Source organism: Saccostrea echinata, unplaced genomic scaffold (assembly GCF_033153115.1).
Source record: "Saccostrea echinata isolate AGI-Se365-2 ecotype Australia unplaced genomic scaffold, CSIRO_AGI_Sech_v1 ptg000001l, whole genome shotgun sequence".
NCBI lineage: Eukaryota > Metazoa > Mollusca > Bivalvia > Ostreida > Ostreidae > Saccostrea > Saccostrea echinata.
The window spans coordinates 47325968-47344555 of record NW_026889750.1 but is presented as its reverse complement, the minus strand read 5'-3'; the positions used below and the strand labels follow the sequence as shown (position 1 = coordinate 47344555).

At 33.3% G+C, this 18588-nt stretch overlaps 2 protein-coding genes across 2 annotated transcripts; both read left to right on the top strand.

The window, feature by feature from the left end:
• The first annotated feature begins 10522 nt into the window (after positions 1-10522).
• On the top strand, positions 10523-11370 carry LOC133197990 (uncharacterized). The gene has a single exon (XM_061334142.1). It carries the CDS (start codon positions 10591-10593, stop codon positions 11368-11370), a length of 780 nt encoding a protein of 259 aa, XP_061190126.1. The 5' UTR covers positions 10523-10590.
• A 2927-nt stretch (positions 11371-14297) lies between these two features.
• On the top strand, positions 14298-16514 carry LOC133197978 (putative ankyrin repeat protein RF_0381). Its single transcript, XM_061334136.1, has one exon. It carries the CDS (start codon positions 14298-14300, stop codon positions 16512-16514), a length of 2217 nt encoding a protein of 738 aa, XP_061190120.1.
• Positions 16515-18588: the final 2074 nt, after the last annotated feature.

The following is an 18588-nucleotide window of genomic DNA, read 5'->3' as shown; positions in this document are numbered from 1 at the left end:
GCTATCGAAGCTGTTGATATCGAAGTGAAATATAAAGCCTTTATTTTTAACAAAACTTGTTTGGAATGGTTACAGGTAACGTACATGTATTTTTTTTTATGTTTATATTTATTAATCAATAATACGAATAATTATATTTATATATATGTATATATTTTAAAAAAGACATTTTGATAAAGTTTTATATTACGTTAATATTTCTTAACCGTGGACCGGAGTTCGGTGTGATGGTGTGAAACAACTTTTTGATTTTAAGTAACTGAATTCCTCGTTCTATTATTCGCCGATTTATAAGCATGAAAAGATTGAAATTCCACAGATATAACAAAATTTTGTTATTAAAAAGGAATATATCATCGAAAGAGAACGATTGGGGAAAAAAAAAACAGATTATACTTTATATAAATATGCTGCGGATATTTACGATTTTTGACGATCTTTGCGTAACAATTAAGCTATAAAATATTTTTATAACATATCTTCAGTTTTAATTCTTTTTATATCATTATGGGTATCAAAATAATTGTCTTTTTGTGTACAATCATAATTTCTAATTTGTTATATGCTTGCGTAAATTTTAAGTTTTGTAAAAAATAGATCATCAAAATCTATCACTGTACATTCCCGTGTATAGTTTCCTGTTAATTGACTGGGGACGGATGGGGACACCTAATTAAGGTCTATTGTCTAACTAGTCGATATACTGTACACTGATTATTTTACCCCGCTTCTCAATGTGTATAAATCTGGTCGGATACCCTTTTTAATCTGATCGGCTGTTGTTCTGAAAATTGATTTTGAAATAACAATCATTGAAGACCGACTATATTTTGATAAATTCTTACTTCTGCATTATTTTAAATAAATTCTTACTTCCGCATTATTTTAAATAAATTCTTACTTCTGCAGTATTTTAAAAGAAAGGAAAAAATAATGGCACTTAACCACGAATTATTTCAAATTATTCATGAATTAATTCAAAGATTGGCAATATAATCTAAACCTATATATTTTTTTATATCTTAAACTTTTCTCTACCCAAAGAAAAATTATGAGACAGAGATATTCCAGAAGAAAATGATTCTAATTACATTTCCTATGAATTCGGCAGTGGGACGTGGCTCTCCAAACACGAAAGAAAAATATGTGATTTTTTTTTAAAAATTAATATATATTATGTATTTATGGATAAAAATAATTTTAAAACAAGTATTCAAACAAACTGATTTTAGGGAGCGAAAATTTTAAGGCATTTGATGAAGCTGTTCTCAGTTCCCGAGTTTATACGCATTGACATAGATGTTAGAAATAGCGAGAAAAAAATTATGAATTGAATAAGTATTTGTGGAAATGATACTGAAACAACTTCAAACTTAACAAGTTAGTTTAAAGACTTGATACTGGATGCGTTAAGGTGGTTTAATTAAGTTTGGACATTAAATCACCATTAAGCCGCAGCTTAAAGGTGGCTTAATGGTAGCTTAATGAAGTTTGGACATTAAGCACCTAGAAGCTGCAGCTTAATGGTGGCTTAATGGTGGCTTAAAGGAATTAACTTCTATAAGCCACCATTAAGCTACCATTAAGCCACCATTAAGCGATTGCTTAAAGATGGTCTTTCGTCCTGTGTTGAAAGCCACAGCTAGTGTTTTCCTTTAGTGTTTTTTAATAAATTCTTCTTCATAGGAATATTAAAAGGGTCAGCTAATAAGGAGAACAATTAGTGCCCATCGAAATTCCAACAGTTTGTTGGAAAACTAAGTCTCCGAACAAAAATGTTGTCAATGAAGAACTCCAGCATCCTTTTCATATCAACTTCAGAGTACTAGTATATACAATCAGAGTGGTTTTAACGAAGTAATTTTCCTGATGACCAATCAAAAGATGTGAAATTTTCTAGGTCCGTTTTTATTTAAATTGTCTATGATATCAAGACATCTAGATTTTAATTTATCGTGAGGAATAATTGTATAAAGCGTAGGAAAGTCTTTGATGTTATAAAGTTATGAAAAATTTGGTGATTTTAAAATGCCTAAAATTTCTTTCGAGTTTTGGAGGACCCACATCTGATTTACACCACTAGAATAAGCTGTAGCACAGCATGTCTGAAGTTTCTCCTTTACAGCATTAACATTTTTGTAAGGAGTAAAGATAAGGGCTAGGTAGAGCATTTGCTGGATCCAGCAATGTATCTTCTTGGTTTGTAATGATTTTTATAAAGTTTAGAAATCCAGTACAGTTGGGATAGATCAAACTCACCTTGGTTGACTGGTATATTAATTAAATGTATCAAACACTGAAATATGATTTTAAAGATTTTTTTTTCTTTAGAATGTGAACTGTGAGTATGTGTAGGATTTCCATACTTAGAATTAAAACCAAGTTCTTACAAATACAATTATAATGAGCCTTACAAACAAAGACAATATTGTTATCAGCCTTGTCTGCTGGAACCATAACATATTTTTCGTGTAGTCGCTCTGGCTCATTCATCACTTCCGGTTTCTTAAAAACAGAAGGATAGTTGGTTAGCATTTTACCTTTTAATTTTCTAATACGAAGAGGCCTTCATGTATTAAAGATGTAATTATTGCATAAAAGGAGCAATTAATTACATGTATGAGAAGAAATAATTTCAACGATGAATTAAAAAAACTAAAATATATTTGCACGATGTAGCATATCTTTGGTTCGAAACTTACATTAAAAGCAATATATTTATTTCCAAAATGAGTATTTATCTTTAGAATTTTTCTGCGGTTAATATTTGGGACTGGACGGGTGCTTACCTTCTCGATTCTCACCCCTTTTCCTTAACTGCTTTTGCTATATGCCTTCAATTTTCTTGATAAGTAATATAATCTTTTTTAAAAGGAAGATACCTATATGTCTAAATAACGTAAGGCTTCATTGACCATATGTGCATGAAATATGGAGATAACGAATAGTTTTCAAGCTCAAAGTCCACTAAAACAATACAAATCGGCAGCAGAGCAAATACGGACCTCCAAAAACAGAGGTGAGATCAAGTGCCATGGAGGAGTGAGCATCCCCTGCCGACCGGTCACACCCGTCGAGTGCTCCTTATCATGATCGGTAAATAACGGAAAAATCCGTCGACATTCATTGTGTAAATAATGGCCTATTAGTATGAAAAACGTCAGTCAGCATATGACTTATTGATATATTGTATTGCATCTGTAATACTAAGTACGATTTTTTATGTGCCTTTAAATTTATTTAAAGATCTTGAAATTGGATAAGAGATAATATTCGCTACATATCCTACTATGCACATACTTGTACGATTTTTTCTATTTGTCGATACTTTTTCCAGTCATACTTTCAATAAAGTGTGTATCATTTATTTCACTGGAATGACATGAGTGATGATGTGTTAAGAATATCGTTTGTAACGTAATTTTAATTCATGGATTGCACATACTGATTATGACCGAAAAGTTTAACAAAAGAAAAATTGTATAGTTACCTTTCTCCTGATAATGTCTTGTTTAATATAAAAAAAAGTGTTTATTATTTAATGTTAGCCGTAAAGCTTTATATCCTGAACATATTTTAGATATCCTTTTAAAAAAGATCTGATGAATCATGCACTTTTTTTGATAGAAAAAATATAATGTTGTAGAAAGAGATAGGCTTACTGTGGTCATCTGAGAATATATATATATATAGGGGGTGTCTATTTATAATATATAGGACTGCTGTCATGAGAAAAGGGCCCTTATCTTTTGACGTCACAATGAGCTAAACTCGCGGTTATGTAAACACGGAAGTATTTTTTTGACAATTGCGTTTCGTGAACAAGAAATAAAATTGGATTTTCAAGCGTAACATAAGAAAGATATTAAATTATATGAAATTTGATGTAGACATTTTTAATAAATAATAATGTTACTATTTAGTACATGCATTTATCACAAGTCTGTTTTAAAAGTATTTTATTTGATATCACATAATTATTCTCAACGCGACATTGGACACACTGTTAGGTACAACGATTTATAGCGAAGTCTATATATTATGCATGGCTAAAATGCTGTATATTTGTTTTCTGAGCAATTTGCAAATGCTTAAAGTTGACTCATAGTAATTGTCATAATATTAACAAGTATTCTACATATACGTAATTTATTTTTTTAAGAGAGAGAGAGAAAAAAATCAGTGCACATATACGCGTTCTTTATAAGTGTTTATTCTGAAAAATACCTTGAAGAAAAATGTATTTAAACATTTTGATTTTAATCCAAAGTTAAACATATTGATAAGCACAGTTAACCAGCACAGGGTGAAGCGCCGATCTCCAAACGTGTATGTGTGTGTGTGTGTGTGGGGGGGGGGGGGGGGGTAATTGACAAGCAAAAAAAAAATATCCGAATAAAAAGGCAACCGGTAAAAGTTCAAACTGAAAAAGAGAACCCATCTTTGTTTGGATATAGATACTCATTGGTAACATGGTATATTCGAACATCCTACTACAATAGCAAATGAGGAGTAGTGGGAGGGGGCGGCAAACGGTCCCTATATAATAATTCTATACTAAATTAACAGCAAGAGAGTATGGTAAGGGAAAAAACGGAGGAGGAGGGATGGCACGAAAATTTTGACAAAAAATATTCTATAAAAATTGAAATGATCAAATAAATACATTAAAAAGTAGTCTCTGACAAAACTTACTATTTCATCAATTTTCTTAAATTATTCCGATTAAAAAATTAAATACGGGTAATGTGGACGTTTTCTAAGAGCATTATACTCACTGTTGAAGATAATAACAATTACATCGACAGTGATATTATGATAGAAAATATTTATGAAACATGCAGAAGAAACAAGAGATTAAACGATAGATTAGGCTTTAAACAAATTACAAACTGATAAATGTTAATATGGCGACATCTTCTGAGAATAGATCATCTTTCCAAAACAATTTTTTACATTTTTGACAAATAATTCAGTATCTGTCTTCCAAAAATCACAATATTTACTACATTTGGAAGAATACTTGTCAAATCCATTCAACTTGACACACAAGTATCATTAAAAATATCTACGAATTTATGCGATTTTCAGACTTTTACAAAAAGAATAAAGATATATCATTCTTAACACCCCTTTTTTTATACCTCTGAATAATATCCTTTTTAGCTACTCTTGGAGTTTGTAGTTCCAGATATTTTCATAAGAAAGTGTATCAATTTCCTTTTACTTTTCCCTCAGGGAGGATTTTAAAGACTAATTTGTAGGCGTGTGATCTTTGGGAGAATAAGGGTTTTAATTATAGTAATACGCCCTGTCCTGCTGTAGATAACAATCTTCAATATGGTCTTGATGTCTGAATCTGCTTCTGATTTACAATAGTCTCTTGATGTGATTTATGGAAACTTCGTGTTAACATAGCACCTGGCATGGCACTTGATCCCACCTCTAAATTTTGAGGTCGGTGTTTGCTCTGCTTCAAATTTGTATCGTTTCACAGGACTTTCGAGATTGAATACTGTTCGTTATCTTCATATTTCATAGTCGCCGGTATATGGCTGAAATAGTGCCGATTCGGCGTAAAACATTAATCAATCAATCAATCATATTTCATAGCCAAAACAAGTTCTTATTTTTTCTAAAGGTCCAATTACAAAATGTAATTTTTTATAAAATGGTGTGGTTATTGAAAATGTGAGAGAATTCCACCTCTGATGTTTTTGGAGGTCTATGTTTGCTCTGCTCCAGATTTATATTGTTTAAATGGACTTTGAACTTAAATACTGTTCGTTATTTCTATATTTCATGTGGTATATTCCTGTCAAGAAGTTTGTTTGTATGTTGATTAACGTCCCTCTCGAGAATTTTTCACTCATATGGAGACGCCACCACTAGCCGGTGGAGAGCTGCAAATTTTGTCCTATGCTCGGCACTTACGGCCATTGAGCAGTGAGGGATCTTTTTCGTGCCAGCACCTACTGCGACACGGGACCTCGATTTATACGGTCTCATCCGAAGGACCGGTCTCCACGTCCCACAGTGGGATTCGAACCCGCGACGTAAGGATCAACTCCTTACGCCGCGACTCTAGAGCGAACCCTCTAACCACTCCGCCACGCGGGCGACTGTCAAGAAGTGGAAAGTTTGATAATGCAAAGAAACATTTAACAGAACAAGAATCAAAAGCAATATATGGAGTTTCACGTAAGGGTATATTGCTGCATAAGTAAGGGAAGTTGACGATTGAAAAGTTAAAGTCATCACGTTTATCATAAAGTTTTGTAGTTAGATTATCATTAACCTCTTTTTGTAGTAAAATATCCAAATATGAAACAGATGTGTCAGACTCTGTGGTATCTTTTATTTCAAGCTCACTAAGATATATCGTGTCGACATATGAATGGAAATAACTATTGTTAATTGTTGTTACTTCGTAACAATGTCGAGTTGAAGGCCACATCATATGAATACAAAAATAAGTCTGCTAATAACGCAATTGGTACCCATGGGAATTCCAACAGATTGTTTGAAGACCTGATCTCCCAAAACCACATAGATATTTTCAATCAGAAACTCAAACATCTTTTAAATATCAACTTCAGAGTACTTCAATCAGAATATATCTACAAAATAATTTTGCAAATGACTAATGACAAGGTAATTAAATTTGCGAGTTCCATTTTTTTGAAAAGCAGCTCTCAATGAAAATAAGCCTGGACTGGGAAATGGTTGTAAAAAGTGTTGAAAAGTCGTAAATTTTGATGTAATTAATTTTGGTATAATTATGTGAATTTAAATTTTCAAAAAGTTTCTTGGAATATTTAAGTATCCGCATCTGATTTATATCACTTCTCGAATACATGTATATTGTTGCACAGTACTCCTGAAGTTTCTCCTTCACTGCTGATTATATTTTAGTGAGGAGTAAAGAAAGAGGCTTGGTAGAATATTTACTGGAACCCGCTATGTATCTGTGTAAGGAGTTTATGAAGTCCAATATAAATATGGTAGATCTAATTCATTTTGGTTGTTGGGAATATTACAAATTTTCAAAACTGACATATGATTTTGAAGAATTTCCTCCTTAGAAAAGGAGCTATGTGTATAAGTTGGATTACCACAAGTAGAATTAAATCCCAGTTCCTCTAAAATACAATTAAAATAATGAGCCTTACAAACAAAGACAATTTTGTTACCTGCTTTGTCAGCTGGGACCAGTACATATTGATCGAGTAGTCTATCTAATTCTTCTGAATTATTTAACACAGAAGGATAGATGGTTTTCATATTACCCCGCAATCGCTTAATGCAAGATTTTAGCATACATCTGATACATTTAATCCATTCTGACACAGTGTCAAGGTCTTCTTTTTTCATGTCTGGCCCATCACCTGGCGTAATCTTTCACGGAAATCATTATGATTATGAAATTATGATTCCAGTTGAACGATCGGGTTTCCCTACATTTTGGCCCTTTTAAAATAAGTAATTTAAGGTCCTCATTCTTAACTATGTTTACGTCACCAGTAATAACGTACGTGTCCAGCACGTGGTTCCTTTTAATAGTAAAAATGCGTCATCTGGATATTGCAATAATTTATATATTCTTCATCATTTACAACATTTCCTTTGATTGATGTACTATTTCTTATCATTATGCCTATTATTTCTGCACAAAGGAGAAAAAGATATTGGGAAATAGGATCACATTGTCTGCATCCCCTGCAAAGAATTCTGAAAAAATACAATTTTGAATAGCACATAGTTTTGCCACATTTAAAAGAGTTCTTACAGCATTCTGTAAATTTTCACTAAAATTGAAGAACATTAAAGAAAGTTAAAACTTTGAAAGTAAACTTCCAAGAGGCTGGGTCAAATGCCTTTTAAAAATCAATTAACAGAATAAATCCCGGAGTAATACTTTCATTACAATATTGAAAGACGCCATAAAGTTATCTAGAATTTTTTCCTATGTGTCTTCCTGCTAAAAAAGAACATTTTTGATTTTCATGGATTATCTCAATTAGAATGGGCTTCATGCGATCTTGAAAGACACTGGATAAAAGTTTATATGATGATTTTTTATAATATTTTTATTTGTGTGATAAAGTTTTTTCCTAATTTTTCTTTCTTTTGCTTTTTGAGATCAATAATAAAATAGTTAGACTTCTTATTTTCATTAACAGCAATCTAAAAATAAATCATTGGGAATATTTAATTAAGCATCTGGTACTGGAACATAAGAAGGCATTATGTATTTAGCAACTGTATTTTAATAAGTTCTTTATTATTTGTGTATATTCATTGTCTCTTAATAAAGAATTCTTGAATCGCCAAAAGCCTCTACCCCCTTGAATATCAGAATCAGAATTTAATTCTGAATTCAATTCTAATTATTGAATGGTCAGTTCTATCAACCTGAAAATGAAATTAACATTTTCCAAATGGACAATAATTCATTAGATATAAGGAAACGTCTAGCCTTGCTTGTTTAATAGGATTTCTACGGCTCCAAGTGAATTTTTTAGCTGTTGTTTTTTTTTTATTTTCCAAGGATCCACAAGAATAAATTTATTTTTTAGGTTTTGTATTTCTAGCATATTTTAAGGATTGTTTTCTTTGATACAATTATGACAATCTAACTGAAAATCTTGAAATAAATGTCAGTCTCCATATATAATAATAAATTCATTACCATATTAGTCTATTGTAATACCAATGTATATGTAAAACTGGACCATCTCTATTTGGCCCATTTAAATTAACCAAGGTAATAATTTATCTAATGTCTACCATCATATCTGTAATACTGAAGTTTCCATTAATATCAGATTTTATTGTAAAAATATTAACCTCTGTATTATTATTCATAAGACTTAATATTCCCCTATCATCTGTTCTTCCTGCACTCGTCATAATATCATGGTCCCACTGGGCATAAACTGGGCTTTTTAAATTCTTTGTACTATGAATATCGTGAAACAATATATGGAGGATTTTAGATTTCTAAAATGGCTAAATGACATATGGAGATAACGAACAGTAATCAAGCTCAAATGTCTTTTAAAACACAAAAAACAAGGACCTCTAAAAGCACCAGAGGTGGGATCAGGTGCCATGGAGGAGTAAGAATCCCCTGTCGACCGGTCACCCTTGCTGTGTGCTCCTTAAACTTATTTTCTATTCTTACTCTGATTTAAACCCCTACAATGTACAGAAGTTATGCTAAAATGTAACATTTACAAAAGTAAGATAATGAGTATCTACATATATTGCATATACACACCTCATACACAACATTCATACTTAAAACACAAAATGCTTCCTGTATGTGTACTCAAAAACAAAAAACAAAAAAAAAAACAAAAAAAAAAAAAAAAAAAAAAAAAAAAAAATGGGGGAAATCAGACAAGTATGTGACGCTATATATAAAGCCATCCGAGACCCGCTGGTATTTAGGTATTAGTCTATATTGACTTAAAAGATACTTTGGTCTCAAATCGAGAGAAAAAATGAGACCGTTCTACGAATATGACAAGAGAAACACTGTACAACTCCATAAAAGAAGACAGACGATAAAACCGTGAAACATATCAATCCTTTGCATTTTTAATTAAATATGATTAAGATGATTCTTGTTTGAATATTCTACCTATATATCCAATTTGATCAATAGTTTCTTTTTTGTTCTTCTACCTTGGAATTCGTCAACCTTGATGTATTCCTTTAAAAATTTATAACGCCCGCGGAATTATAAAGACAGGTGTTTACAATGATCAACATGCTTGCTTTTTTTACATATGAAATGCACGAGGTGTAATGAATAAACGACCATGCCTTATCCATATACCATCTGCACTTTATAGGTGAAAAGCTTCTTGTTCTTATAAATTTCTTAGTTTTTATGTGTAATATTGATTCCATTAATCTTGCATTGTGAATGAACATTATTCGCCATTTCAGGGAAAAAAGTAAAATAACACAAGATATTTACATGTATTTTGTATGCCTGATATGAGTTCATGTATTTGATGTCATGTATTCGATGAATAGCCATGTCTCTCTATTTAAGAAAACAATTATCATTTGTGAACAGTCATCCTTTCAATAAACCCCCTAGTATAGACGGAAGAGTTGTTTAATAAAACGGGGAAAGATGCACGGTAATACAGTTCATTGAACATTCAAAAACAGATGCGTATTAAAATCTATATGTTTAAAGGGACTTCCTACTGTGTTGTGGTCTGAAAAGCAACCCTGGGAAAGATTAACTAGAGCGAATCGTCCTTTCTGCAAAATATAATACCGATCATTTATTGTAGGGAGAAATATTGAACCTGGATTTAAAAAAAACAGTAAGTTTCCATTACAGACAGAGGATTTCAAAATGAGACCGATTTTCGAATGAAACAGTTCAAAGTCTTCCGTACTGTCAGAAACATTTTCTATAATCTACTAAACGTCAGTGTTTCCGATCTATATTCTAATGGTTTGATTTGGAATTAAAACGGAAGTGCGAAAACGAGTACCGGTACTTCTTATTCGTTACATGTGAAGTAGTTTAACATTTTTAATCATAGCCTTATCCTTAATATGGCATCCCTAAAACACTTATCGAACAGAGACACCACTAATTTTGCGAGGGTATGTCGACTTGTCAGTGTCTGTGCCGACCTATTGAGAGATGTTCTTCTTCACTTCGTTTCCGTCATGTCTTTGTATTCAGAACTTGACCGGGCGAAAGAAAAATTCATGAAAATTCTAAATCCACAACAAAAAATACTTCTTTATAAAAAGAGAAAATCATTTTTGCCTTACGATGATCTGGATATATCACTTCTATATCTAATTATACGAAATCTGTGTGATGAAAGTCTGCACACGCTTAGTAATGGACAGAAGGGGATGACCAGCCCTAAAGAAGGATGGGGAAAGGAACCCACTGAAAAAGACCGGTCTCTGGCAGCAAATATAGAAAGAATTCGTCTATTTCGAAATGATATATGTCACAGAGAGAATGCATCGATGGCAAACCCTGAATTCTCCTTCATTTGGACAAAGATGAGTAGAGTGGTTGAGGAAATTGAAAAAGAGCTGGGAAATAAAGTTAATCCTACTAAACACATAGATCTATTGAAGACAATAAGAAGCATATCAATGGACCCTGAGGAAGCCCAGAAATATATAAAAGAATTGGAAAAAATGAAAGAAGAAAAGGAAGGACTAGAAGAGAGACTGAATCTGAAAATAGAGGAATTAAAGAAGGAAATCGTAAATAAGGATCTAGCTAGAATCATCAAAAATCCAGGTCTGTTTGACATATTTCTAAAGCCAATATCATCGTATATTATCACAAAGCAAATTTTTAAGTAAGATACTAGTAGTTGTTCAGTTTTGGTATGGATGGTTTTTTATATCTTCTGTTCTCCAGTAACATATGTGCGTGACAATTGTGTAATTCTAAATAATTCGTAACAGCCTAAGTTAAATGTGAAGAAAATGAACAATAATCATGTTAATAAAGCCAATAAAACAATACAAATTGTGAGCAGAGGAAACACGGACCCCTGAAAACATCAGAGGCGAGAAGAGGGCCATGGAAAAGTAAGAATCCCCTGTCGACCGGTCACAACGCAGTGTGTCTTTGTCATGATCAGTTTAATGGAGAAATCCGTAGTCAATTCAGTATAAAAATAATGACCTAGAACTTGCTCTTGTGTATCGAATCAACTGAGAGGTTTAAACCCATATGCTAGTAATGAGGTTAAAATGGTATTTTGCTACACAAATAAGGGAAGTTCAAAGTAGAAAATTAGAAAAATCACGTTAAACATGAAATTTAGTTATAAGTTTATCATAATTCCATCCTCTATAGAATATTCAAACATGAAGCAGATGTATCGGACTTTGTTGTGTCTTTTATGTCGAGTTCAATGGGATATAGGGAATCAACGTAGGAATGAAAATAAGTATTGTTAATTTATAAAACGTCATTGTTATTTAAATTGAATTCCACATCCAGAGACTTCTTCTTTTCAAGTAGAAGTTTTAAATACAATCTGCTTCGTAAGAATACAAAACAAATTTGATAATAATAGGGCGCAATTAGTACCAATGGGAATTCTTCAAGATTGTTGGAAAACCTGGTCTCCAAAAACTTCATAGATATTGTCAATGATGAACTCAAACATTCTTTTTATATGGAACTTCAGAGTACATGTGCGTAGAATCAGAGTGGTTTTTAACGAAGTAAGTGGTTGCTTCATGAACCATACTGTTTTTGGTCTTCCACTGTCACCCGAGAGGATGTACCCTAGAAGTCTGCAAATAAAAATCCCATCTACTGGAAGATACTTTGTACCAAGCTTGGTTAAAAACAACTTAGCTATTATGAATAAGATTCATTTAAAAAAAAAACTGCAATCAACGTTATCCCTGCAAAAATAGTCCAAGAATTAAACAAATAAGAAAAAATTAATCTTTATTTGTATCTCGGGAGGTTTGAACTAGTCTGTTGACATAGGATGACACTGACAGAATTATGACTTTCGATAACTGCCAACAAATAACTTAACTGTATGCCAAATGGGATTACTTCAGCTTTTGCACGTTAACATCCCTTATTAATGTAGTAATATTCCACTATCACTAGAATATCGTGTTAATGTCTCCCAACCGATTCGATATGTTAAAGCATGCACTGTGTTTGATCAAATTTTAGACCAAGACAGGCTACTAGCAAATAAGTTGATTTTAAAAGGATTTCAACAACCTCGATTAAAGTCAGCATTTTGCAGGTTCAATGATCGTAATAATGACCTTATTTGCGAATACAATATAGTATTTCTAAATAAAAAGTAGAGATTTTTTTTTTATTAATTATGTTCATAGACAATAAAATTTAATTTTTCAGACACAAAAAAAGAGAAGCAGATTGGTAAGTGTCACAAGTATGTGTATTTCTATGTATATTAAGATTATTCAACTGAGATAATAACAAACTTCAACAGATATTTTATTCTTTAGCCAGGACTGATGCTTTTTTAGAGATGGAGCTCCAACGTTTGGAAGAATATTTTGTAAAAACAAGAGCGTTTTCAAGCGTAATGAATACACTTCAGAAGCTTGGATATGTTGTAGTCAAAGGCAATCCTGGTGATGGGAAAACTTCAATATCACTTTTCATAATGAAAAGGTTAAAAGAAATAGGGAAAATACCAATTCAAATTCGTACACCCTCTGGTTGGGATGAATTTGTTTCACCGAGAGAAAATTTGGTTATTTTTATAGACAACATTTTCGGTGAATTATCTGTATCACAAACTGACTTCACACAATGGTCAAACAGGTTTTTAGAAATGAAAGCTTCCGTAGGTTCTGATATAGAGGGATCAGACAATGTTATGATCATCACCATTAGAAACGATATTCATGAAGAATGTTGCCTATCACTGAAAGATGATGTTTTCTTCCAAACTGCCACAGTTGACATATCAGACAGATATAATAAGTTGTCAACGGTGGAAATGACAATGTTTCTCGAAAAATATATCCCAAAAATGAATAACCAGTCTATTATAATCGACTCTGAAAAATTCTTTTCTGATGTCCCAAACCTTGGATTTCCGCAATGTTGTCGACTTTTCAAAGATAATGATTTCCTACAGAAAGGAGGTTTATCGTCATTTTTCCAAAATCCACTGTATTTCTTGAAAGATGGATTTCGAAAATACATACAAAATAAAGAAACAAAGATGGCGGTGTTAGTATTTATTTTAATGCAAGGGGGGAAAGTTGAGAAGAATACGTTGGAAAAATCTACCTTTAAATCGAAAACTTTGAAAATAAAAGCAATGGAAATGTGTGAAGTACAGCCAAGTCTTATTGATTTTCATATATCAATCAGATCGTTCCTTGGAAGTTTTCTTGTGCTTGATAATGCAGATGGATGTTACAGATTTTCTCACAGCTCTGTACAGAGTAGTTTGTTTCTTGTACTTGGTGAAATTTGCGAAATGGATGATCTGATATGCAGCTGTGATTATATTTTGTTAAAACATCTCACTTCAAGCAATTGTCCAATTAGTAAAATGGATACTTTGTTGATAACAAGCGAACATTTTAAGTGTGTGGCTGAAAAAATAATATCACTCATCGAAACACGTATTCCAACCGTTTTCGCCTCCCTTGCTGAACTTATTTTGTGGCAAGATGAAATTTTTTTCAAAGAATTTTTGGATATCAATGAAAGAGAAAAGGGTAAATTTCTCTGTCAGGTAGATGAGGAAAGTAATTCTATGATGGTTCATTTTGCAGCAGCAGGAAATGAGAAATGGGTTAAATTTATCTTTGAAAAGGTGAAGGAAAAATCGTTTACTGAACAACACTATCTATCTTTAAATGCAGCTTGTGAATGTAACCATATAAATATTGTTGAATTATTACTTAACGTCAACGTTAAACCCGACATTAAAAGTTGCTTCCATGCAGTTCGAAGTGGAAGAATTGAAGCAGTAAATTTATTAGTGGCTCGGGGTGTCGATCTGAGAGATCGCACATACTCCCTTACACATCACTGGCGAAACAAACCGGACACAATATCTGTGCTGGATGAAGCTTGTCTCACTGGTCAAAATCATCTTGTACTAAATTTACTGGATATTTGTCCAGATCTTCTTTACACAAAAAACGAAAGAGGGGAATTCAGCTTATTATTTGTTGCATATGCAGGAGCCACAGAAACTTTGCAGATTTTGATTGAAAAGGGTTTGAATCCATATGAAAGATCGTCTATTGAATCTACAATATTACATTGTGCATGTCAGAATGGTAAACTAGAGACATTCCTATATATCATAAAAACATATCCTGATTTGTTAGAAGAGGACTACAATAACTCAACTCAAGGAACTCTGCTACATCGAACGGCTGAAGGAGGAAATCTGGAAATACTGAAAATTCTTGTCGAGAAGGGCAAAAATATATACTGTAGAACAAGGGATGGAAAAACTGTCTTGCATAAAGCGTGTAAGGACGGAAGATTTGACATGTGTAAGTATTTAGTGGATACTTACCCAGACCTGCTTCAAATGTGCGACAGTGAAGGGCGATCTCCGCTTCATGATGCCGGGCTTGGAGGCAATGTTGAGATATTCGAATTCCTCAAAGAAAGAGGTTTGAATGTGAAATATGTTTGCAATGAAGGGAAAACAATCCTTCATTACGCTTGCACAAACGGAAGATTAAAATTCTGCAAATACCTTGTTAGAGAATATCCAAAGTTATTGGCAGCGAGGGACAACAAAGGTGTTCATGCTATCCATGAAGCTGCTTGGAGCGGAATAGTTGAACTTTTAAAATTTTTAGTCGAAGCCAAGAAGGACCGAGGCATACGCGATAAAACATTCGATGGACGAACAGTGCTACACCAAGCGGCAGAAGGAGGACGTTTGGAGATGTCTAAATATTTGCTGGATAAAGAACCAGATCTTCTGCGAGAGGTGGACAACGAAGGAATGTCGGTTCTACATACAGCAGCTTTGGGGGGAAACATTCGATTATTTCAAATGTTGGTGGATAGGGGTCTTCTTCCAACCGAAAAGACAAAATGTGGACAATCAGTTCTACATCTGGCTTGTAAAAATGGGAATTTGTTAATGAGCAAGTATCTTGTTGCAAAATATAACCAGCTTTTGGGTGATGCGGATAACGAAAATAACACCGTGGCACACTCCGCGGCATATAGTGGAAATACTCAACTATTTGTTATATTACAGGAAAATGGAGTGAACGTTCAAGCTAAATCAAATAAGGGAGAAACCCCTTTGCATGTGGCCAGTGAACAGAGTAAAATAGATCTTTGTAGACATCTTCTTAAAACAAGTGAAAACGAAGATTTGGTCAAAATCAAAGATAAAGACGATATGAGTGTTTTACACAGTGCCGCTGCTAGTGGATACATTGGTCTTTTCAAATTATATATCGATCGAGGTTTAAGTGCAGTCGATTTCACAAGAGAAGGGAAATCGGTTTTAAGCTACGCGGCAAGAAACTGTAGAATAGAAATGTGTAAATACATTGTTGAAAAGTATGGCGAGTTGGTATGGCATATAGATAACCTAGGTGAAAATGTGCTGCATGATGCAGCACGAGGTGGAAATAGCGAAGTGTTCGAAATATTCATTTCACATGGCTTAAGTGCTAACACCAAAAGTAAAAACGGAGAAACTGTGCTCCATATTGGTTGCTCAAATAACAAATTCAAATTTTGTGACTTTGTTCTAGAGAAATATCCGAAGTTGTTGGAAGAAGAGGACAAATTAGGTCGAAAAGTACTAAGAGACACCTCTCAAGATTCCCTACAAAATCAGTATCGGTTTATATGCTCAAGCATCGAAAAGGAAAGCGGAAATTTAGAAATAAGTCATGCGACTGCGTCCTCAGAGGATGAAATTTCAAGATTGTCACCTAAATCAGAAGCTTCTATGGAACCCCCTAAGAAAATGCAAAAATTCTGAACTTCATGGTTAATCTTCTTGTGTGAAAGAAATGTCATGCATGGCCATGAAATGAGATTTGACATAAAATTGAACTACTTTAATACATGTATGACATTTAGTGTAAACAATCGATGTAAATATCAAAGGAGAATATAAAATTTAATCGATAATATATCAACAACAAAAAGATTAAAATACCTATGAGAAGATTGAAGTTGGGCACAATCAAAATCATAAAGTTTAAGTATGGGTCACTGTAACAGGAAAAAACCCCTCAGTCCTAAAGGGACCATTACATTTTGTAGGTCACACAGATGATTTTCTGTTTTTCTGTTACCGTCTGTTCGCCTCTGTTGTTCGTCATGTATCATTCATTAACATTTGAAGGTTTACTGTTTCTTCTAATGGCTATTCGCAAACGCTCTCAGTCTTTTTTAATTATTGTCCGGAAACGAAGTGTTAAAGTTGAAGTGTTCATAGCCATGCACGACTCTTTCTAAGGAAGAAATTCTTCAAAATCATATGTAAGTTTTGAATATTTTTAATATTCCAAACAACCAAAATGAATTTGAATTACATTATCTATATTGGATTCCGAAACTTCATAAAAATCCTTACAAAGATACACAGCGGGTTCCAGTAAATGTTCAACCAAACCTCTTTCTTTACTCCTCAATAAGATATTAACAGTAGTGAAGGGGAAACTTCAAGAGTACTGTGCAACATTATATTCGAGAAGTGGTGTAAATCAGATGTGGATACTTAAAAATTCCAAGGAACTTTTGGAAAATTTGAAATCATAAGATTTTACCAAAATCAACAGCTTAAAAACTTACGACATTTCAACTTTATACATAACCATTCCCCACGATAAATTAAAATCCTGGCTTTTTGATATCATTGACAGCTGCTTTTTCAATAAAAATGGAACTCGTAAATTTACTTACCTTGTCATTGGTCATTTGCAAAATTATTTTGTTAAAAAACATTCTGATTGTACACACAAGTACTCTGAAGTTGACATTAAATATACATTTGCGTGTTTAATGCTCTGTTCACAGGACCTTGATCTATGCCCCTTTGATAGGAGTCTTCTATTTAAAAAAAAAAGTGAAGATAACGAACAGTGATTAATCTCAAGAAATCTACTAATACAAATCTGTGAACAGGACATAAAACACACAAATTCCAGGGGTTGGATCAGGTGCCTAGGAGTAGTAAGCATCCCCTGTCGACCGGTCGCTCCCGCCGTGAGCCCTAAGTATCAATTAGGTAGACGGAATATTCCGTAATCAAATTTAGTATCACAAAAGGCCCATGGCCTGCATCGCTCTCCTGAACATTTTGGTTAGGAAAATGCAGAAATCAGTCAGTATTGAAAAGTTTAAATATATATATTTAAATATATAAGTTGTCCCATCCTAGTAAGGGGGGGGGGGGAGGCATGATTTGAACAAACTTAGATTTACACTAACTGAGGATGCTTCAATATTTCTTTGACTACTAATATATTCCTATAAGTTTTATCTTCTATTGCCCACCCCCCCCCCGGGGGGGGGGGGAGGGGGGGTCATGATTGAAACAAATCTGAATCTACACTACCTGAGATTGCTTCCATATAAATATGACCAATCTTGGCTTTGCTGTTCATAAGAAAAAGATTTTTCAAGATTTTTCTTATATATTCCTATGTGAAACTGATCATCCAATGTGGTTCCACCCTATTCCCTGGGGTCACGTTTTAATCAAACTTGAATCTACACTATCTGCTGTGACATGAGACCTCGGTTTAGATGGTCAGATCCCAAGGACCAATTTCCATGCCCCACAGTGGCATTTGAACCCGCAACATATCTCTTTACTCCACAAATCTAGAAAGATTGCGCCATGCTGGAGATTACTCTCAGTAGAAAATATCACCATAAAAACATGATGAACCCTTAAAACCCCAAAGAAAGTTCTTCTCCAACGATTCTAGTATTTTTTAATATATTTCTTGTAATATGAATGTATATCATTTAGCTTAAGCACACCATGCATTAACATAAAGCCAATCAGTCAAACATGAGCTATCCACAATGATATCATTGTT